General features: G+C 39.7%; 1 protein-coding gene across 1 annotated transcript in view; it reads left to right on the top strand.

The window, feature by feature from the left end:
- LOC137325173 (calponin-3-like) overlaps positions 1-23,281 on the top strand; it is a 55,151-nt gene that overhangs the window by 28,964 nt on the left and 2,906 nt on the right. Inside the window, exons 2-6 of the mRNA XM_067989963.1 lie at positions 12,756-12,877; positions 16,654-16,720; positions 17,542-17,679; positions 20,472-20,588; positions 22,159-22,305. Coding sequence (XP_067846064.1) covers positions 12,756-12,877; positions 16,654-16,720; positions 17,542-17,679; positions 20,472-20,588; positions 22,159-22,305 — 591 coding nt within the window. The remainder of the gene's footprint in view (positions 1-12,755; positions 12,878-16,653; positions 16,721-17,541; positions 17,680-20,471; positions 20,589-22,158; positions 22,306-23,281) is intronic.

Here is a 23,281-nt window from a genome sequence, read left to right as displayed (position 1 = left end):
TTTAAAAAAATAAGTTAAATTCATTTTGAATGTTTTAATAGAGTTGGCAGATACTAATTAAGTTTTGAGTCTTTGCTACCTTTTCTTTATCCTACACTCTTCACCTGCAATTTTAGATTACTTTTAATAGGTGAGTTATTGGCTCCTCAAGGCCTAGAGTTCCCTCTTTGACCCTGATATCTAGGCATGTTTTGCAATTTGCCTGGGATAATGAACAAAAACCCTTTCTTTAAAATTTTCTTTTGGTTACTAAATGTATCCCGTGCCTGCACACACTTTTTTGCTCCTTTTTGTCACATCAGATCTAGTTTCAGATTTCAACTACCAAGCAGATTTTTGGAAGAAAAATGAACAAGCAAATGAGTAACAATATAATGGACATATATTTATTGTGTGTGTAGTTCAGCCTAACTAAATACTCCCCAAACAGTTCCTGTGGCTCCATGGATTTTAATAATTGTTAACTAATTGGCAATTACTTTTCAAATCATGCAAATACCTGAGCAAATTGCACAGTACTTTTCTGTTTGAAATGATGTCAACCGGGATCTTGGGTTCATGTCACGCTACACGTTACCCCACCAGCGAACAAATGTTATCTGTTTTTAATATAATGGGTCATTTGCTGGCTTTCTCTGCCTTCCGGATGTTTCTGCCTCTCTCTGTTTTTTTTCCTGTTTTTTTTTGTTGAATGTGTATTCGGGGGTTCTGCAGGTGACACCTCTGTCTGAACACGGTGATTGCCTTGGCAACGGGCAGTTGCAGGGGCATTCTGTAAACACCATGTATTGTTCTATATGTATAAATGCGTAGGCTTCGAGGAGCTCCTGAACATTTACCTGAGGAAGGAGGAAGCCTCCGAAAGCTTGTGAATTTAAAATAAAATTGCTGGACTATAACTTGGTGTTGTAAAATTGTTTACAATTCTGTTTGAAAGCATCTTGGCTCCATCCTTCAAACTATCTGCTCATAAACCAAACAGAACAAATCTTTGCAGCGTTTGTATCGAGTGAGGCTGAGGATATAATTTTGATTGCTGCTGGTTTTTAAAATCCTTATGCATTGTTCTTGAAGTAAGGGGACCTTTTACTAAACTAAAAGTAAAAATGTTTCATTTTTGTTAATGCATGTTCAAAATTAATTGGTGAAAAACTGTACTTGTTATAAAGCATTTTATATTACGTTATCCAGTTATAAACTATATTGCAGAGATTAATTCAGGGTATTTCTCTTTTCTCCCCCCCCCCCCCCCCCCCAAAAAAAAAAACAGTTTTCTCCTACACTCCTGTTGCTGCAAGTGCTGACTCCTGCTGGAAGAGCGTTCAACAGGCACCATTATTTTGTCCAATAGACCATTCTTTGTGTGAGCCGAGGCAGTTGATTGTTGGCAAGCCATTCAACCACAGCTGATCCTGATCCTGCCCTTGCCCAATGTCCATACGGGCCCACTTTCCAGCAAAGATCACTGGATGGTGATGAGGAATGGGAATGCTGATTGTCTCTCTGCAACCTAACCAATTGTAGAGCAGTAACTGCTGTCCCATGTGAGATAAGCAAACTCGGTATAGACTTTTTGAGCTCTCAATACTGTACTGGACAATTAATTTTCTCACCAAGGTTAAAATTAATTTAATTCCCTGAAGTTTGCACTTGGTTTTTATACTGCATTTAGCCACTGAAGTATCAGGAGATAGGTAGTTTAAGTGGTTTTAGTAGAATTAATTTGGGAAATAAAAATGTACTTTTCAAATTTCAGTTTTAAAAACCCTTCCACATACAAATGCCCTTTCAGCTAAAAGCTGGCCTTGCCTTTAGAACAGTAAACCTTTTTTTATTGGTTTACATGTAGACTCTTTAAATCCATCCTTTAAATAAATTCCTTCACTTCAATTGAATACCTATGAAGTTGCCAGGGCTTTAATAGGTCAAAGGTTCAGCATTTTCAAAGACAGCCAAGTGCAGGGTTCTTATGAAAAGGAGAAATGCTGACGAGAGGGGGACAGAATATAAAGGGAACTCTTCCACTTTTGAATCCATTAAGCAAAGGGCTTGGAGTTGCACATTAGGGCTTTAACAATTTGCTGTTGATATACACTGAGGGAAGGCACAATGTGAAAAGGCCAAATGGCATTGTGATTCCAATTATGAAGGCACGGTGTGGATTTAATGCATCATGGTTGAGTTCTTCTGCTGTTTTTGTCGGTGTTACAGCTTTCACATTGCATCAGTACAAAAACAAAATTGCAGCATTGCTGGGGAATACCAAGTTCCTGATCTGATAGCACTCTGAATTCTGGCCGGAATGTGCGACCATGTTGAGATAGCTCCTACGGCTGCATTATAAACAGCAAAGCAAACTTCTTCAAATTTTAGTTTTTCATTTTTTGATTTTTGGCAAAGAACAGACTATCCTGTCAGCTGACATTAAGAATTTTAGCGACATTTGGTCATCGGTGAGCACGCTAGAGTGTGAAGCCAGCGTTATAACTCTGTAAACCAAGTATCCGTCTCAAATGGTTCCTGTATATAACATAGTCATTGTTCAAAATTGCAACCCAATATCCAAAGGAATTGTTTGGCATATTGTAATTTCCTCAGCAGGAACATTATTCTGATTTTAAAGATGTGTGGTGAAAATAGGTGATTTCATGTTAAGTGCATACAAGGTGAATTTAAAAACTGCAATATTTCTCACCCAGTGTTTCTAGTGGTTTTTAGACTGCTCACAATATAGTTTAAACCCACTTCCACACCACTTGCTGTTGGGGGTGGGGGGGGTGGTGAGGGGGAGAGAATTTGTTACTGGCACAGTGTGTTTATGAAATTTGAGTTAACAAGTCAATATTATGAAAGATGAATACAAATGAGGGAGACTATTTTGGCTCAACTACCTCAACCTTGCATAGAAATATACAATTTGCCCCATCTATGTTCTTCTCTTTCTCTCCCCTCCTCTTTCCTCTCCCCCCCCCCCCCCCCCCACATTATGGCATCTAATTGCCTTTTTGAATGGCTCTCTTTTTTTGCTGCCATTTTTGTAAGACCATTCCAGGAATTGATCAATCACTCTTTGCATGGAGAAGTACTTCTGGACATCAGTCCTAAACTTGCTTTTTACCTTATGGTGTAGCTATAGTTGATCTTAAAATAGTGCTGAGGATTAACCTTTTCTTTTGCTTAGTATCTTGTATATCTTTTTAAGCCCCCCCCCCCCCCCCCCAACCTATATTTATGTCCTTTCAGTACTGAAGAGTTTTTCCTAACATTTCCTCAACTCACTCCCCTGATAGTGGGGATCTGCTTTATGGCCCTTCTCTGCAAATACTTCATTAGATTTTACCCGAATTTCATGTTGAGCTCTGGATTCTTAGCACACATGGATGCTGCAAAAAGAAATAAATGTGTGTAAGTGGAAAGAATACATAAACACTAACCTAGCACCTCAATAAAGTTGGTGAGCTATTAAACAAGATTTAATGAGCCACTTTATATTGGGACCCCTGTCACAAATGGGTACACTGGACAATCAGCCAGGGTTTCTTTTACTGATGGTCATCTAGTAAACTGTGCTGGAAAACATATGTGGGCGTCAGCTTAGGACAGGATTAGGTCAGCTGCAATAGCTGATTTGCATAGATTGCTGCTTCTCGCGACTTGCATGAAGAACTAGAACCACTTGGGCGAGGAACTGGGAGCTATAGTCATTGCAGCAAGGGTCAGTGCCTTTGGGAGGGGAGAAAAAGGAGGGAAAATAGTTTCCTGCCTAAGATATGTAAAGCATTTTTGTTATTGAAGCCAGACTTACGGAAATGATAGCTTGTTGGTTTGTTAATGTTTTATATTTGATTTTTATTTGTTTTGGAATTGTTATGACTACGCTTCAGGCACTGTTAGGATCTAGTCTATAACCTGTTTGGTAGCAAGGCATGGCTAAGCAAGTGTTTCTTGAATAATATGTAAATGGTGAACAAACAAACGATTTCTGTTTAAAATGCTCAATATATTCTAAAATACTTTTATGAAGAACAACAAAAAGTTGCAACTATATAATGCTTTTCACGTCCTTGGAACATCCCAAAATGTTGCACAGCTGATGAGGAATCACTTATGTACGCAAAATGTGGCAACCAATTTACACAAACAGCAATGAGATAAATGACTAGATAACTTGTGTTGGTGGTGGTTGACATATAAATATTGGCCAGAACACTCAGAACTCCTCTGCTCTTCAAATAGAGTCATGGGATCTGTTCACTTTTTTAATTTAAAAAAAAGTTTTCTGGTTTATGGCGCAAAACATTTTATTCTGTTGAAGTAATGGCTCTTGCCCTGAAGGAGCATGAAGCAACAGCATAATCTTGTATTACTAATTCCTCTCTCTTCCCCACCCCCTTCCCTCCCATTCACTACTCAGTGTACAGGGCAGTAACCTGACCTGTTCTCAAGTGTCTGTGTTACTCTGCAACAAGATGCATTACAACACCTGTTTGTCGTCTGAATTTTCCTGCTTCCCTGTGATAGCATGAGGGGAGAGGGAACTTGCTATGTGGGGAATATTGGGGCTGAATCTGTGTTTTGCATTATGGGACTTTGCATTGGAGTGCCAGAGATGAGACCAGGGTGCTATTTACGCAAAGATGATTAAGGGAATTTGAATGAACAGAAGAACAGACAGCCACATGGGATTATGTGTCCTCTAAACATTGGGGCTCACAGATTGGGGCTTGTGCCCACGGTTGTACTGCTGCATACTTGTAAAGTGGATGTGAATTGCATTATGTATATGCTCTGTTGTGAACTGGAGAGAATCACAGCTTAAGGCTGTTCTAGTCCAAAGACTCTGCACACGTATAGCATGGTGTCCAGGATTGGGAATGCTGACTTTAAATTTTTTTTAAATCCCCTTTGTCCACTTTTTTCTTTCTTGCTTCCTATCCCTGACGTAACCCAGGGATAGTGGGTCCAGTTGTATCTCAACTGCTCTTCTGGCTGGAAAAGCTGGTTCAGTGCAGACCAGAATTCATACCTGGGCCCATCTGCTCTACTTGCTGGGCAGTGGCTTTACCCACTCGGCTAAGGGGAGCTAAGAGTTATTCTTATTTGGTAACTTGTCATAGTAAAATGTTACATGACCAACCTTTGACATTTTAAGTATTTTGTGACCATCGCTAGCAGGCACAAGTATGGTGGTGACCCAGTCATGTTGCTGCTTAACTGCAGGTTTCAGTGCCTAGAAGAGTCTGTGAAACTTTTTTTTCCAAGATGCAGTTGAAGTAATATAATTTTAGCAGCAGATATTAAATGTTTTATCTGTAGCCCTTTGCATCAGAGAAGTAAGTTTTTTTTTGCCTCCGGGTCACATCATAGGTTCAAGTTCCACTCCAGGACTGGAGCACATAATCTAGACTGACACTTCAGTTTACTATTAATTAAATACCAATATTAAAGTGAAAAATATAAGCTAATATAATTTTCTTTTGGGATATATTTGGTATCAGTCAAAGCATGTTTGCGTTAGCATACAAGAATGTGGTTGTTTCTATAGCTACAGCCAACTTATAGTTATTGACTGCCTTACTTTGGTTACAAAGTAAACCTTCAAAGTATGTTTTTATTGCCCTTTTAAGCAGGCGGCATTGTGGGATATGATTGGGTTTTTTGGTTGGTTTGAGGATATCGAGAGTCATAGCGCAGCTGAGTTTTCAAGTATTAGGAAGAGAATTGTTTTGAAGTAGGCATTTTGTATTACCCATTCTACTAGAAGTTACAGTTGGCCGCAAAGTTTTTTTAAAAATGAAGCTGATAGTGAGAACACTTAGAATCCATTGCAACGGCCTTCTCTGGTCAAATGGAAACGGAGAATTTAAATATTGGAGGATGCTGGTTCGATGAGTCAGTGAGGTGGTATCGGAACTGGAGCCTATCTTTCTGTCTGTAGAGGTGGGAATTATCAGTTTTAACTAACGAGAACCAACCCTGAGATTATCTTATAAACAGTGAATAGTACATCAAGATGACTTCTATAAACCTGGCGTATTTTTCTTTTTAACATCAGAGGATGGGCAGGCTACATGCTTCAAGGCCTTGGCCACTTCTAATACTGACCGAACCACTTTAAAAAAGGGGTTCTTACTAATTATTGGTTGAGGTCCACAATTGGACCCTTCTGTCGGATGGATAACAGCCATGGAACCCGGGGCAGTGACAGCAGCAACTTCGGGATTAGGGTTGGCAGTGGGAGTGATAGTTTGCAACGGCCTCAGTTGCCCAGCTGAAATAGAATGCGCAGCCTACCAGTCAACTTTATTTTAGCCCATCCCTGTAGAAGGGCATTTGACCTCCGCTTTACATTTTTTTTTCTTACACATGCGACTACGATCAGGAGCTTGCTCTTTAGAGGATTATGTGTATGAGCCTGCTTCATACACTGTATTTGTATTCATACAAGGTACCCTGGAGCTGTAAACAGCCTTCTAAGTGGAGAATGTTAACAATTTATGGAATAGGCTAGGGAGCCTTTTCTTATCGGGCATGTCCAGTGGACTACTGTTGCAGACAGTCTCGACGATTGCTATCCTTTAATTTCTTCAAAACCTGAGGCTCATCCAATTAACTTGTTCTAGATTTATCTTTGTAATCCATCTGAATTGTCCTATATTTGAATTCTGTATTATTCTCTTTTGAAAAAATTGGGAATCTATTCACAGCAGTGGTTTGCAGTTTACATTACCCCCCATGTGAATTCTTAATCAATGGCCCACATTATTTCAAAACTTGAATCTTTCTCTCCATTTTACTGAACAGAATCTGTGTTGATGCCTTTTTTTTGGAAGTATGGTGATCAAAACTGCATGCTCTATTACTATTTGTTATTTCGTTCAAATACTTTCCCTCTGTCCTTTAAGATTGCAAAAACTTATGTAAACTCCCTGTGTTTCTCATCATCTTCTCTCTCCTCAAATGTGGAAAATGTAAATACTTCCATGGCAAACTACTCTTAACTGTAGCTACATATTTCAGATGCTTAAAAACTTTAATCTCCCAAGGAATTGATGTTGGTTGAATTTTTTTAAAAGCTAATAAACAAGTCCTGAGCTCATAGTCTGTTTCTTCAGCATATTTAAAATAATTTGAGCTGTGATTTTTTTTTGATAATTGAGTCCTACTTTTTTTTAAACAGACCTTTTGCTTCAATTGCTTACAATTCAAGATGGATTGAAATAGTGAAATTCAATGGAAAACCTAATTTGTCTTTTAATCAGTTTTTATGTCGCTGGGCTCTCAAAGGTTCTTCTGGAATGCAGTAATCTATCTAATGTTTTTGCCAGTTGTAGACGTATAGTCTGATTATCATTCCGATTTGTCATCTTTGCTTCCAGCCATGGTCTTAATAGTCTTCTGAAAAAGGAACGGTTACTTCAGCCAATTCTTTTGTATCCTGGTTGCAGAAATCAGTTGAGTAAACTTGGTGTATTATGGGTTTAACTGGATGGTTTTACATAAGATTATTGCATAGGTTTATACAGCATAACAGTTCTGTTGTTTTTTTAAAAATCCAGTAATTGAGTTTACTTTAGTTGGAAAAACTATAAGATAAAGGGCTTAAAGCCCATGGCCTATCACACCATTAATGGTTGTGAAGAGAAAAAAAGATAAATTAAATCAAGAAGTGATTAGGTGGTGGTAAACTTGGATTTTTGTATAGCCTCGGGGTTGTGAGGGCAAGGAGTTCCACAGTTTTGAGATGTTATGAAAAATGAGTTTGAGTAGAAGACTGTACATTGAATATTGATTTCAGCATGGTGTTGACCATAGGGAGGAGGCAGACTGTATTTGAAGCTTAGAGGAGAAAAGTTCAGAGAAGCACGGATCAGTAGTAACGATTTAAAATAGAGAATGGGAAATTGCACCCTAGAAGTGAGTGAGGAATGCCTAATGGGTATCCTGTTTTTCCTGTATGAGAAAGGTGGTAGAAGTACTCCCTCAGATATAGGATCAGTACTGCAATGTTTGATGAGCTTGGACTTAGAGTGTTAAGTTGGAGGGGAAAAGAAGTGTTCAGTACAAAACAGAATTTTTAGGTTATTTTGGAAAATTAGACAGATTTGGGAGAACCATTTGAGATCAGAAAAGACTCTGAAGCCAAAAATGTTGAGTATAAAATGGACTACGGAGGAGTTATTAAAGGTAAGATGTGGTTGTTGATTATTTTGCAGGATATGTGAAGAAACTCTAAGTGAAACAAGATTGTCATTGCCTGCATGTGATTCAAAGTGTAGTTATTTATTCATGACTCTAGTAGACGACTGGAGATCTTGAATTATGGGTATGCGATGAACAGCTTGATTTAATGTGCAGTGGAAACATCAGCAGAAGTGTAGTTGGATGACAAGCGGCGGTGGCGATTGGTAGGAAGGAACAGAGTGGGAGTGAAAAGAACCCTAGGGAACTGCTGAATTAATGGTGGAAAAAATGAGTGAGGATGAGCCATCAACTGTGGTTAAAGAGCAATTTGAGAGGAAACTAGATAGCTCTGTGAGCCCATATATCTTTTATAGGAAAGTATAGTGCCATACCCTGCCATGAATTTTGGAAATGTCCAAAGCATTAACACAGGATTCACCAAACTGTTGCAAGACCAAAGCTTTATAACATGGGCAACAAGATCATCAGTGGAATGGCCATCTTGAAAACTATAAGGCAGTCGTGAGTTCAAGAATGATCCTATCAATTATAAACCACAAACTTGCTCCTCATAAGTTCAACTTTGCTTAACTCCTGTGATGTAACTTGATAGTAGTCAATAATCAGACGCTCACTGCTCAAGTATCCAAGCTTTTATTGTTAATGTAATGTACTTTTTTTCCCTTTTTTAGGGACTGATCGATGTTAAAATGTTGAGATATACAAATGAGTGTGTGTATGCATGGCTATGCTTTTATGTGTAAGAAAATGCTGCCTCCTAACCTCCTTGAAAATTCTTCTGTTCCATGAATCTCATGGGATCATTTTTCTTCAAAACAGCTCTGTCTGGTTTGGAAGTCAGCTGTTTAATCTTTTTCAACACTAAACCTTTTGTCAAAAACCAGTATTTTAGTGACCTGCAGTATATCTGTCTGTAGTGACAGCTTATTAAAAGAAATTTGGAGTGCTGGGGAACTTACCGTCAGCTAAATTTTCCTTTTGCTTAGCCAAGTGCAGTGGTTTTCTCCTTTTCACCAAATATGTAAAGCTGAAACTGTAGAATATATGCTTCATGGGAACCAAAGGCTGATTTAGGAAGCAAATATTATGTATTTACCAGATGCTTGGTATAAACAGTGCATCATTTTCACATGTACTGTTGATCAGTTAGCAGCTGAAGAAAGATCCATTTACGTTTTAATAAATTGTTCACAATTAAATTCGTATCAGCCGCCTACATAAGTGAGGGGTTTGCTTAAATAATTTAGTCCAGGTCATGTTATAGCTTACATCATAGAGTACATACTAGAGTGCACACAAGTGTTGGTTTTGTTCGATCTCTGTTTATGGTATCTGGAAGGTTACAACAGGAAACTCCAAACAGTGTCTGTGGCTATGGTTTGAATGGTTCCTTAGACCAAGTTAAAAATGGTTATAGCAGTGACGGTTAGTGTCCAATTGTGTTGTACTCAAATAAAAATGTCTACATCAACTTTTCTGCTAGGAGCATTCTCTAAATTCTCAAAGGATTGCAGTCTCAAGTGTATAAATATTTATTTTAATTAGCTGTTTAATGATCGATGGTCTCTTGACAGATGTTTTATATCACTTTAGCTAAAGCAAAATTCAAAAGAAAATGCTGAAAACTGGATGAGAGCAAACTGGGGCATGAGCAACGCAGCCCAATTATGTTTTATTTATGCAAACAATTCAATTATGGAAAAGTCATGTGTGGGCTTGTTTTATCAAAAAAAAATTGGTCTGTAGAAAAGTATCCCAGACTAACGCAAGTCAATTTTGTGTCAAAATTAACTCGTGCTGTCCCTCTAACTGTTCCATCCACTCTTCATAATCTATCATTTATGGTTCCTTGTTGTAAGATGTTGCACCTATTTTTTGTTGCAGCTTTCTTGCTGTTGTTCCCTTGTATTTTCTCACTTGCCATCTCTTGTGTTCTCAAATTTTTGGAAATAAGCTGGCAGGCAGCTAGGATGTGAAGGACACAGATTGGCAGCAGGATTAAACTTTTGATAGGGTTGTGACAGGAACAAAGAATTGAAGATTGTTGAGCAAAGGTCCAAAACTTAGAGAATTTAGCTCTGGATAAAATTGCTCCTTCAGTTTCTGTAAGTAAGAAGCACAAAGCCTCCAAAAAGGACTAGTCAAACCCTGAATCACTTGTCATAATGATGGATTCAGGGAGAGCTGTTAGCGAGGTCAGGGTCTAGGCAGTGTCTCTTTTGTGAATTGTGGGCGAATAAGATTGCCAAAATAGAGACAGGCATGCAATAATTAGCTTGGTGGAACAAAACATTAGTGGGTAACATAAAAGGGAACCCAAAAATCTTTTATAAACATATAAAAAGATAAAGGAATGGTGGACCGATTAGGGACAAAGAAGGAAATCTTGTGGAGGCAGAGGGCATGACTGAGATACTGAACGAGTACTTTGCATCTGTTTTCACAAAAGAAGAGGATGAAGTTAATGTCACATTAGAGAAGGAGGGAGTAGAGGTATTGGATAGGATAAAAAGGGGATGCTAAATAGGTTGGCATTATTCAAAGTTAACAAGTCACCCGGTTGGATGGAATGCATATTAGGTTGCTGAGGGAAGCAAGGGTGGAGATAGCAGAAGCTCTGACAATCTTTCAATCCTCCTTGGATATGGGAATGGTGCAAATGTTACACCCTTATTCAAAAAAGGGGAGATGGATTAACCTGGTAACTACAGGCCAATCAGTCGAAGGTCTGGTGAGAAAACTACTAGAGACCATTGTCTAGGACAAAATTAATTCTCACTTGGAGAAGCATAGGTTAATAAGGAACAGCCAGCACGGATTTGTTAAAGGCAAATTGTGTCTGACTAACCTGATTTGAGTTCTTTGAAGTATCAGAGAGGGTTGATGAAGGTAGTGCAGTAGATGTTGTGTATAAATGGGCTTTCAAAAGGCATTTGATAAAGTTCAAACATAACAGACTTATTCAGAAAATAGAAGCACGTGAGATTAAAGGGATGGTGGTAACTTTGGTACATAATTGGCTAAGGGATAGAAGGTAGAGAGTAGTGGTGAAAATATGTTTCTCTGACTGGAGAGAAGTATGCAATGGGGTCCCCCAGGGATCGGTATTAGGACCATTGCTTTTCTTGTATACAAATGACCTGGACTTGGGTATAGGGAGTACAATTTCAAAGTTTGCTGACAATACAAAACTTGATAACGTAAATAGTGAGGAGGATAGTGGCAGATTTTAGGAGAACATAGACTGGTGAAATGGGCAGACACATGGCAGATGAAATTTAATGTGGATAAGTGTGAAATGATGCACTTTGGGAGGAACAACATGGTGAGACTAAATGGTACTATTTTTTTTAAGTAGGATGCAAGAGCAGAGAGGCCTGGGGGTGCATAATTCACAAATCTTTGAAGGTGGCAGGGCAAGTTGATATGGCTGTTAAGAAAGCCTATGTGATACTTGGCTTTGTAAATAGGTGCATTGAATACAAATACAAGGAAGTTATGCTAAATCTTTATAAATCACTGGTTAGGCCTCAGCTGGAATATCGTGTACGATTCTGGACGACACATTTTGGAAAGGATGTCAAGGATTTGGAGAGGGTACAGAGGAGGTTTACCAGGGATGAGGGATTTCAGTTATGTGGAGAGATTGGAGAAGCTGGGATTGTTCTCCTTAGAGCAGAGAAGGTTTAGGGGAGTCAAAATAATGAGAGGTTTTGACAGAGTAAATAGGGAGAAACTGTTTCCTCTGGCAAGTGGGTCGGTAACCAGGGGTCGCAGAATTAAAATAATTGGCAAAAGAACTAGAGGGGAAATGAGAGTTTTTCCAGAGGGTTGTTAAGATCTGGAACGCACTACCTGAAAGGGTGGTGGAAGCAGAATCAGTAGGAACTTTCAAAAGGCAATTGGACATGTACTTGAAGAGGACAAATTTGAAGGATTATGGGGACGAAACTGGGGTTTGGGACTGAATTGGCCGCTCTTTCAAAGAGCTGGCACAGGCACGATGAGCCGAATGGCAACCTCCTGTGCTATAAGATTCAATAATCCACAAAGTTGCTTCTCCATATTTTTTTAACAATCTGAAGTATTAACTTTATAGTTGGTCTTGAAAAGGAAGTGGATTGTGTTAGGTGAACAACTGTGTGTAACCTGTTAAGTCAATTAATTGCCAAGATTCTTCATACAAGATCTAATCTTGCCTATAGGACTTTGGATGATTCTTGGATAATTCTCCAACCTAGACGGAGTGCTTCATATTAAAATACTTTACAAAAAATCTGCCAGAAGTTTCCAATGGGCTTGTAGTATTATGGAAAGGTCCATTTATGTTTTCAACTTGTGCAAATTAGTCATGACATTCTTTTTCCATGAGTAAAGGGATGCCAATAATAAACGTGATGCAATTCTCTATAGGAAACCTGATTAGGCCTGGATTGCTGCACAAATCTCAAATTTCAGGACACAGGATGACAGAATCATCACTCTCAATACATATAAGATAGACTCATTTATGTGGTAACATATGTACATATTTTGGTTTCTTCTCCTAGATTCTTCAGAAATATGACCCTCAGAAAGAGGAGGAATTGCGCGTCTGGATTGAAGAAGTTACAGGCAAACGCTTGGGTGAGAACTTCCAGGTCAGCCTTAAGGATGGTATCATTCTTTGCATGTAAGTAACTGACCGGTTTCTAAGCCCTGTTCCCACTGGTGTACATTATGCTGCAGCTATATTGCACTTTAGGGACTGGTACCCTTGTGCTAGTTTCCCTAGTGCTAGCCTCAAAAGTGCTTAATATTTCTAGTTTTGGTCTTGACTTTACCAAGACTGCCTCTAAAAGATAGTCTGGTTTTCTTGTGCTGGCTTAAATATAGCTGCAGTTGACACACTGCTTGCCTGTATTTACATTTCATTTGTTAAACTTAACCAGCTCTGTTTGCCATTCTTTTCCCTATTGATAGACAATCTTTCTATCAGCTCTTTATTTAGAAAATAGAGCACTAGTACAGTAGACCAATAAAAGGCATTCTGCAAGCACTTGTGTACAAAACAACAGTAATTACACTCCCAACACCCTGAGAATGCATTAGGTGCACTTGAGTCTGCGGTCCTGAGACTTGAGGACGTAGAGGTGGGAATTGTAATGGGGAAGGTAAGGGGTTGAAGATCTGACTTGGTGTCTTGGCAGAACTAAGAGCACTGTTGAGCCATTTAAGAGGTAGTGATATTGTGATGGGTGTGGATGGCCAGAGGAGAAGGAGTTAGAATGTGTCTTGGGGGAGTTTCCCCCAGGGCGGAGGGTGAGGGTCGTGTGGTTGTAGGTGGACAGGGTCGATGTTGATGGTGAGGAAATGATTCAAGAAGATTCGGTCCATAATCAAAACCGCAGAGGCGGCAAGGCCTTTTGTGGTAGCACGGTTGATGGGGGAGCCGTGGATGGGGGAGTTGACGTGCATGATGGAGTTGAGTGATGGCAGGCAGAGAAGTTTGAGAAAAGACCACCAGGGTAATTTGGGTGAAGGCTGAAATCGCTTAATGGTAATAGTTGCTTGGTGTAAAGGCAAAAATTACTATGGGGCTTTGGATGGTAGCAGACAGAACTTTAAAAGAGAGAGAGGGTTGGATGGATGAGGTACTCAAATCTGAAGTTAGTGTTATTTAATATCCTAAAGTCACATTCAACAGAGCGGAGATCTAACCATCCAAACACAAAACTGAGTTTGTAATGGAAGACTCAAAATTGGAAACTTAGAGAGGCCTGCTTCCTAACAGTGGCAAATGCTAGGTTACCTCTTATCGGTATAGTGATGCCTCATTCTTCAAATACAGCCCAATTGTCACATAGTATAGGATAGAATGATCAATCATTATCTTGGGGGCAGTGGGGAAGTCGCATTCTCCGTATCTAGTTTTATGTGGGCCAGACGATCAGAAAATCTCGGCTGACACTTCAGTGGAGCACTGAAGTCCTGTCTGCCCCCTCAGCTGGAACTATTTCGAAGAAGAGCAGGGGAGTTCTTTCTGGTGTCCTGGCCAACGTTAATCCCTCAACCGACACTAAAACAGATTATCTAGACATTATCACATTGCTGTTTGTGGGAACCTTGCTGTGTGCAAATTGGCTGCAGCATTTCCTATATTACAACAATGACTATACTTCAAAAGGTACTTCATTGACTGTAAAGCACTTTGGGAATTCCTGAGATTGTGAAAGGCGCTATATAAACAGCTCATTCTTCTTGTGATGTAGCATTCTTCAGTGACGCACAGTACGATGAAGTAGGGTCAAGATTGATAAGCAACTCTGAGAATGTGAATTCGTAGGGCAGCTCAGAATAACCGTGCTGAGTGGAAGCACAAAAACTGCTTTAAGAAGGTGCCCCAGGGACAGTGCCCAGAGAACTTTCTACATGTTGATTTTAGAGTATGGGTTCTAACCTGGAGATTGTTACTATGGAGGAAGGAGGAAAACAACAATTGACAAAAATAAAAGGCAACTTTCAATAATCTTTTGTGCATTGACAAGTTGGCATCTCTTATTGGAACATAGGAACAGGAGTAGGCCATTCAGCCCCTCATGCCTGCTCCGCTATTTTGATAAGATCATGGCTGATCTGTGATCTAACTCCATATACCTGCCTTTGGCCCATATCCCTTAATACCTTTGGTTGCCAAAAAGCTATCTATCTCAGATTTAAATTTAGCAATTGAACTAGTATCAATTGCTGTTTGCGGAAGAGAGTTCCAAACTTCTACCACCCTTTGTGTGTAGAATGTTTTCTAATCTCACTCCTGAAAGGTCTGGCTCTAATTTTTAGACTGTGCCCCCGACCCCTAGAATCCCCAACCAGTGGAAATAGTTTCTCTCTATCCACCCTATCCGTTCCCCTTAATATCTTATAAACTTCGATCAGATCACCCCTTAACCTTCGAAACTCCAGAGAATACAACCCCAATTTGTGTAATCTCTCCTCGTAACTTAATCCTTGAAGTCCGGGTATCATTCTAGTAAACCTACGCTGCACTCCCTCCAAGGCCAATAGGTAATTGTTTAAATGTACAAAACTTTTTGCCACAAAAACAGTTCTGGTATACTTCCTTAGACTCCGATCCTAATCAGCTTAAATTTCGCTCCTCTAAACTTGGGAAGATTCAATGAAGCCCTCTTCTGGTTTCCCTTGGCCCTGCATCTGATTGAAATTCAAGCAGCATTTCATCTAGACAGTCTCCATCTCCCCACTGGACTTCTGTCGCATTGTCACAGGCTGTGGTGACACATCACTACTGTGACACGGCAGGAGGATTTACAGAATGGCTTTTTATGGTATGCCTTTATCAGTCCATCCTATTGGGCCTTTTGACTTGTGCAGTAAACCCATTTTTAACAGAAGGAATGTGGTTTCTTTTTGTTAGGCATACTTTGAAATAGGCAAAGTGCCTGTTGCACTGTGTGCTGTTTAAATTAGTTTCGACCTGCTCATGGAACAGCTTCCTCAGGAATTCCGATGGAAAACTTTAAATTTTTTTCCCCAAAAAGGATTTTATGTGAATAATGCCCTGAACTGCTGACTTGAATGGCTCTTTGCCAGAATGTCCACGGCTGATTACTGTAACAATTTTGTTGTCTGCACAGTTGGCTTGGGCTGTGTTCGATGTGCCCAAAGAAGCCATATCAGCATGAAAATTTATTGATGAGCTTTATTCAGTTCTCTTGATTGAAGATATATGCATCTGGTGTTTTTTGTTGGCATATAAAAATTCAAGTGGCATTTTAATATGGCAGAAAAAATATTTACTTAAAGGGAATTGTGACTAAACCCACTAATGGCGGTTGGGATAGTTGTAGTACATACATTCCTTGGTGTGGAGTATTCTATGTAAATTCTCCTCCCTCTCCCTGTATTCATTAAAACAACCTAAATGCAAATAGACCATTTGCACAAGCAGGAGGTCGTGCCTCTGAATGAGTCCTGGACCATTCTCCAAGCTCCACAGATTTGAAATGTTGAGCTCTCTCTTAGTTGGATAATTTTCAACTCCCTGGCATTCTTATTGAAAAGTTGCCAGACAGCTGTTTGGTGAATATCAGCCAGCCACAGGCTTAGGAAGCAGTTCTGTTTAATTGGCCTGGTTCTGTATTTTGTTTGGTTCTGGATGCCAGTCAGTTTTGTAAAAGATGGTTACTAATAGTTCTTTTGTAGACCTACACAAGCAATGTTTAAACTGATCAATGTTTTTCTATAAAGTTTCTAGTTAGCAGTATAGTTTACTGTCCTGCGAGAGAATATTTTGGAATGTAGTGTGTGAACGAAGGGATACCAGCACTTGATTTTAATGCAACAAATCATCCAGATTATAGTCTAGAATGAATTAGTGGAGCACTAGTGCAGAAATGTTTCAACCCCATATCAGAAGCAGTACTAAATCCTTTTTAATCAATTTTTCAGTCTCGTGAACAAGCTACAACCTGACTCTGTCAAGAAAATTAATGAATCCAAATTAAACTGGCATCAGGTAAGAAATTAAACTGCTTTGTTAAACTTGTTAACCAGTCCTGTCAGAATATTAGGTTGTGATTCCATAGGTGCTGTCAGTATCTTGCCCATTCTTCATCTAAAGCCAAGCAATGTATATTGATTTTGGATCTCCTGAGATGCCCAATGCAGACGTAGGCACATGTTCGCGCATGATTGGATTGGCTGTGATGCCCTTCATGGTTGAATAACTTGCAGATACTTGTGGAAGGCACCCAGTGAACCCTACCCCAATGAGTGTTGAGCTCTCTTAGTTGGTTAATTTTCAACTCCTTTCCATGACATTCTTATTGAAAAGTTGCCAGACAGCTGCTCGGCTAATGTCAGCTCGGGAAGCAGTTCTATTTAATCGGCCTGGTTTAGTATCCTGTTTGGTTCTGGATGGCAGTCCAGAGCTTGTCAGTTTGTAAAAGATGGTTACTAATTTTCTAAAGCTGGGTGACAGTTTCTTTTGCATTCCATTTGGGCAATGTTTAAACTGATCAATGCTTTTTTTTTTAATAAAGTTCCTGGTTAGCAGTATAGATTACTGTCCTACAAGAAAGTATATTGGAAGTTAATGTGAGAATGAAGGAGTCACTTGATGTTCTCATGTGAATGGATTGGCTGTGATGCCTTACATGGTTGAATAATTTGCTGGTCCTTTTGAAGAACCACTAACTGGGTGAGGTAATGGAAGGTGCCCAGTGAACCGTGAACCATACCCCAGCAATGCTCAGGGTGGGGAAGGAAGAGAAATTGTCAATCAAAAGTGGGCTATTTATTTTACGTTATTTAACTGCTTGGTTTATTTTTCTTCAGCTGGAGAATATTGGTAACTTTATTAAAGCTATTCAGTGTTATGGGATGCGGCCACATGACATTTTTGAAGCAAATGACCTTTTTGAGAATGGCAACCTGACTCAAGTACAGACAACCCTATTGGCACTTGCAAGTCTGGTAAGTGTGATTATGGATGGAGTCTATTCTAGGAAATTGTTAATGGGTGCTCTTAATGTAGCCCATATCCCATTAATGCCCTTATTCTTTTGCATTTTTACTTTGGATTCTAACCAATCTTTTATTCCAGGTATTAAGATTTTTTTTTTGTTTCTGTTTGACTTAGTAATGGCACTCTCTACTCTTGAGTCAAAAGGTTGAGGATTCAAGCCCCACTCCAGGACTTTAGCACATAATCTAGGCCAACACTTCAGTGCAGGACGGAGGGAGTTCTGCATTGCCGAAGGTGCTGTCTTATGGGATGATATTAAATCGGGTTCCTGTTTGCCTGTTCGAGTGGACGTAAAAGATCCCATGGCACTATTCAAAGAAGAGTAGGGAGAGTCCTTCTGCTCTTCTGGCCAACATTTATTCCAGGCCCAGTATCGCTAAAACAGAGTATCTGGTCTTTACTGGGATTTAGCTGTGCACAAATTGGCTGCTGATTTACCTACCTAATAGTGACTACACTTCAAAAAGTAATGCAATGGCTGTGAAGCGCATTGGCATGTCCTGAGGACATTAAATATGCTACATAAATGCAAATCTGTCTTGTCTGTCTAGTTCTGCCCTCGACATAGTGTATGAGGAAGTGCTTGCACCAAGGGGACTAAAAGACCATGCACCCTGTCACATTTATGAGTGTACTGCATGCTTGGGACTGATGCTTTTAAAAAAATATATATATATTTTTGCTGCTTCAGTAGTTTAAGCTAGGCCTCCTGAAGATTAGACTGGAAAGGGGTGCACTGATATTGACTTTGCAGGCTTTGTGTCGCAGTCATTTAATGCCAACTGTTTCAGTGGCATAAATGCTACACTAATGTTTCTTTCCAAAACTTGGTTCCCCAACTGAACATGGGTTTTAGAAGGTATAACAACATCACCTTCTGATTCCACCCCTCCCCACTTAAAAACTTGTAAATGTGCGTTCCTCTTGTATCTGTGGGCAGTAGTTCTTCCTTTTAACACACTTGAAACTCCTGTTCTGCAACATTAACTTACAAAATAAAAACAGAAAATACTGGAAATACTCAGGAAGTCACGCAGCATCTGTGGAGAAAGAAAGAGAGTTAACATTTCAGGTCGATGACCTTTCGCCAGAATTGGAAGAAGTTGAAGATTAAACAGTTTGAGTCATGGACCTGAAAAGTTAACTGTTTCTTTCTCCACAGATTCTGTCTGACTTGCTGAGTATTTCCAGCATTTTCTGTTTTTATTTGATTTCCAACATCTGCCGTACTTTGCTTTAGATTAACTTAAAAAATGTGCTCCAGAGCAATGGAGGTTGTTACTGCGAATGCTGTTGATTTCTACAATTTGGCTCAGTATGCTAGGGTTTTTTTAAAAAATGGTTAAAACTAAATGGAAATTGTATCTGTTACTAAAGTACTGAATCTTTCACCATCACAAATTGATCACCGTGGTTGCGATGAATCTGAATTATTTGGAATGCCAATCCTTACGTAGGGGCGAGTGCAGTGTTTCACTGGTCCATCTGTTTTAGTTCTCTGCTGTTTTTTTTTCTCTCTTCCTCCACTCACTTGTCTGCTTCAAATTTTCCTACCAAATTCCTGTTGTTCTGGACTAAACAGGATAGAAAATCAGACCCTACTAGAGGTCCTTGAACATTGCAGAAGCAAAATCAAAATTTGCTTATCTTGAGTTAGATCAAAATCGGATCCTCTTCTGGGTGCTTGCCATTGTCCTCTGTCTTACAGCTTCCCCCATTTCATTCTTCCCCCTCTACTTGTCAGTGGTTTTGCTTGGCATCTATTTGCTTTTTCTTTTCCCATCCCATCCTGTACTGCAGTATTTTAAAGAAGCTGCTTTCTATCTGTTTGCAATCACTAATCTTTTTAAGCAATTTTGGCTTTGATTATATAGAAAAAAAATCTTGCCATTGCTGAAACAATTAATGTTTACACTTGGATAAAGTTACAAATAAAATGAATATGAAAAGATTGGCTAGCATTGGATCAGATGAAGATAGGCAATAGTTGCTCAACGAGATGCGTTATACTTTTATTAAATAAAAACTATAAGCTGTATAAATCTGTTGCATTCAGTCAACAGTAAGCCACTCATGAGGCTGAAACGTGCTCAGTTGCTTAAAAGATTTGTGAACTAAAGCTGACTGAAAACTACTTGCTTTAAAAATACTTCAAGGTGAGGGAGGCAGCTAAACAACAAAGAGCAAGTGTTTCAAGTAAATTCATGTGAATTTGAAAGCAACCATTAGTGCTTGAAATTCCTATCTTCCCTAATATAACTGAAAAGGTTGGGATTACTTATTTTGTATCTATGTTGACTTTTTCCAGTAAAATTAGCAAAGACCACAATATTGCTCCCATGGTGCTGATAATTGAAGAGGGAATGTGGTACTTCAGTAAAGGGCACCGATGATGGGCGGGGGCGGGGGGGAGAGAAGAGGGAGGAGATGGGGATTCAAAGAATAGATTTTGATCGGACCAAGGTAAGTAAGTTTTTGATTTTTGTACCAGGAATATTTCTGATTCATTGGTAGAGTTCATTTGCAAATTCTGAGGTAGTTCCCCGGACAACTACTTTCTATAGTTGCATTTTGGTTTTGTTTATTGTTTAGTCTCCATGTTCCACGTGTAGGTTTTCTGGTGATCTTTTTAAGTTGCTTTTCTATAATTGTTCCACAGGAAACACTGCCTGAACTGTTGGTTTCCTTCTGTTACGGTGGCTTACATTCAATGTCGCTATACTTGATTTCTTTTGAACAGGCAAAAACGAAAGGCTTTCACACAAGAATGGATATCGGAGTTAAATATGCAGATAAACAGGAGAGGCATTTCAAGGAGGAAAAACTGAGGGCTGGACAAAGTGTAATTGGACTTCAGGTACCCATTCATTTAATTTTCAAGATATTTTAAATTGAGAGGTTTTTCTCGCTCCAAAAAATTACTGGTGGTAACAAATCTAAAATTGAGAATTTTTTGTTGGAAAAAAAAGTTTGTATCTGCTGTATTTTTTTCAGTTTCCCAAATTGTCATCTCTGAATAGAGGGAATAAACTCTAATTTTACCAAGAATGGAACAGAAATACTGTAAACTGGTGAAGAATGCGTGTCAGCTATGTTTGATATTGGCATGAAATAATGCAGTTGTCAAGCAGTTAAAGTACTGGCTTCCTGACCAGATGGTCTCTGGGTTCCTGTTGCTTTATTGCACAATATTTAGAATGTGTTTCCTCAGTTTTCATCTCTGCGGCTAAGTGTGGCACCTTGCAATAGTGATGCATTTCACTTTCGATGGGAAAGCAACTTCAAAATCTGTATCCTTGTTAATTACTCAGTGGCATTGGTTGTGGCTATAAAATTTGTAGCTCTACTATCGTACCCTCAAACTTTTTTTAGGGGAGGAAATATGGGGAGGGGTTGAAGAATTAAGAAGTTACTTGCCCCCATTTTGATAGGACATGATAATAGAATGATCATGGAGAGCAAAGCTCAAAAATTCCAAGTTTGATGCATGTATTGGCTTTAGATGTTGTCACAAGCAATTTGTGTCTGAGCATAAAGAATCTTTGTCCCACATTGAAGCAGCAAGACATGGTGTCAGAGTAACTAGATTTCATTCCATTACCGTATTCATCCACTCTGCTGAATTACAAATCAGTGGCACATCAGTGTGGGGAAGTGGCAACAGAATCCAGCTGCCCCTGTGCAGAAAGAGGGGAATTTAGGAGAGTTATCACAGTGCTACACCAGTGTGTTCCTCTTGCTTGCTGCCTTAGTTGGTTATGAAGTGCATGTTTCAGGGGGAATGAAAATATGTAAGAGATTAGAACCAAGATTCTTTGTTTTTATTACAGACTTTTAAAAGATTTCTTTCATAACTGATTTTTTTTAAACCCAAAGATTGATCGACTTGCCAAGTTGTCTTTTTTTTGTAAATTGTTTGAGATTTGGTGTTTCTGTCTGTGATCTCCTCATTTTGCTGTATCTCTCCGTAGTCGCTAAGCGCTCACCTAACTTGATCAAACTTGAAACTAGTGTTCCCAGGTGTATCTGGGTTGAATAGTCTCGCTGCCATTCGGGAAGATTTTTTTTTCTGTGCCAAATTTTTTCCCCTTCCCCTTTCCTCCTAAAGGCATTTACTCCTTGCTGGGATGTAGTTCCATGGGCACCGTTCACCCCTTAGTACCTTTTGCAAGTGGCCATCATTACTGTGAGCCTGACCAGTAAGTGTTGGTAGCCTATTGTATTATTGGTGAGGGAGAGTGGAGAAGAATCGCAGCTGAGGCCAATCTTGTCCTGACCCTTAAATGGTCTTTTAAAATGCCATTGGCCAGATTAATGCTAGCTAAATTCAACTGAGATATTGATGATACTCTTTGTATTGGGGCATGTGTCTGCAGTTTACATTCGATGCCCCCATAAAGGAAATCTTGTAATTAATTTCATTTCAGATGGGGACCAACAAGTGTGCCAGCCAAGCAGGTATGACTGCCTATGGGACTAGGAGACACCTTTATGATCCGAAGACTCATACTGAAAAACCATACGATCAAACAACCATAAGTCTCCAGATGGGAACAAACAAAGGTGCCAGTCAGGTAAGCAATCAGTGTGTATGTGGTTTCACACACTGCAATTGGAACTGGATCTGGTCTTTTCCCAGTTGAAACCTATTCTGCCCTTGCAAGGGTACTAATCTTCAGTCGTATGGCACATGTACTCTCCTTGTTGCAATCTTTCTGTAACTTGCTCAGTTACTGCACGCATCCAACTGCTTATTCCGCACTGGGGCCTCTTGTCCTCGTAGCTGATGCCCAGCGTCATCCTTGTACAATGCAGCCCAAAAGCCGTCTGCTTTTGTTTGGTGTCCAGTTCTCAGCACTGTGTGGAAGTGTCATCTGCATATCAGCCACATAGTTCTCAAGAATAGTGTCCATAGTCTAGCGAAAACATATTCCCTACCAGATGGGTCAGCAAATCTAACTTGGAGGGCCAAGTATGATCTATTTCATCAGACATCAACAGAACACAAACCTGGGCCTATAATGCCTTTGTTCCTGGATTACTTCCTGGATAGATTTTCACAGTTGTCTCTCCAATTCCCCCTGCTTCCTGTGCCCCCCCTTTTCTCCTCTTCTCCCTGCCACCCACCCACCCCCCCCCCCCCCCCCCCCCGGCAAAAACATCCCATGAAGGGTGATGCCATTGGTATTGTGGGCAGAGTAGGACACTGCCCTGCCAGACCTGGATCTATTCAGTATATCCAAAGTTTGTTTGTGTGAAATCGTGTGGGTAGTGTATGAGAAAGCTGCTCACCCCTGAATCCTGATGGCTCCAGAGACTTCTGTACTCACCACCCAACTGATCACTTAGGAAGTTATGAGCTAATATGGTAAATAGCTGGTTTTACATGCTCTGCTCTACTTCCTGGCACTTGAATTCAGAGTCTAATTTTAAAGAGTTTGAGTCAGTGGAGTGGGGCACATCTTGACTATGAGCAGTTGGTAACTTCCTCCATGGTCAGTAGGGCAGAGAGTTCGAGCAAACCACTTTGCACACAGTCCTAATTACAGC

Source organism: Heptranchias perlo, chromosome 9 (genome assembly GCF_035084215.1).
Source record: "Heptranchias perlo isolate sHepPer1 chromosome 9, sHepPer1.hap1, whole genome shotgun sequence".
Taxonomy (NCBI): Eukaryota; Metazoa; Chordata; class Chondrichthyes; order Hexanchiformes; family Hexanchidae; genus Heptranchias; species Heptranchias perlo.
The sequence above is the reverse complement of the archived record's forward strand: the minus strand, read 5'-3'. Positions and strand labels throughout refer to the sequence as shown.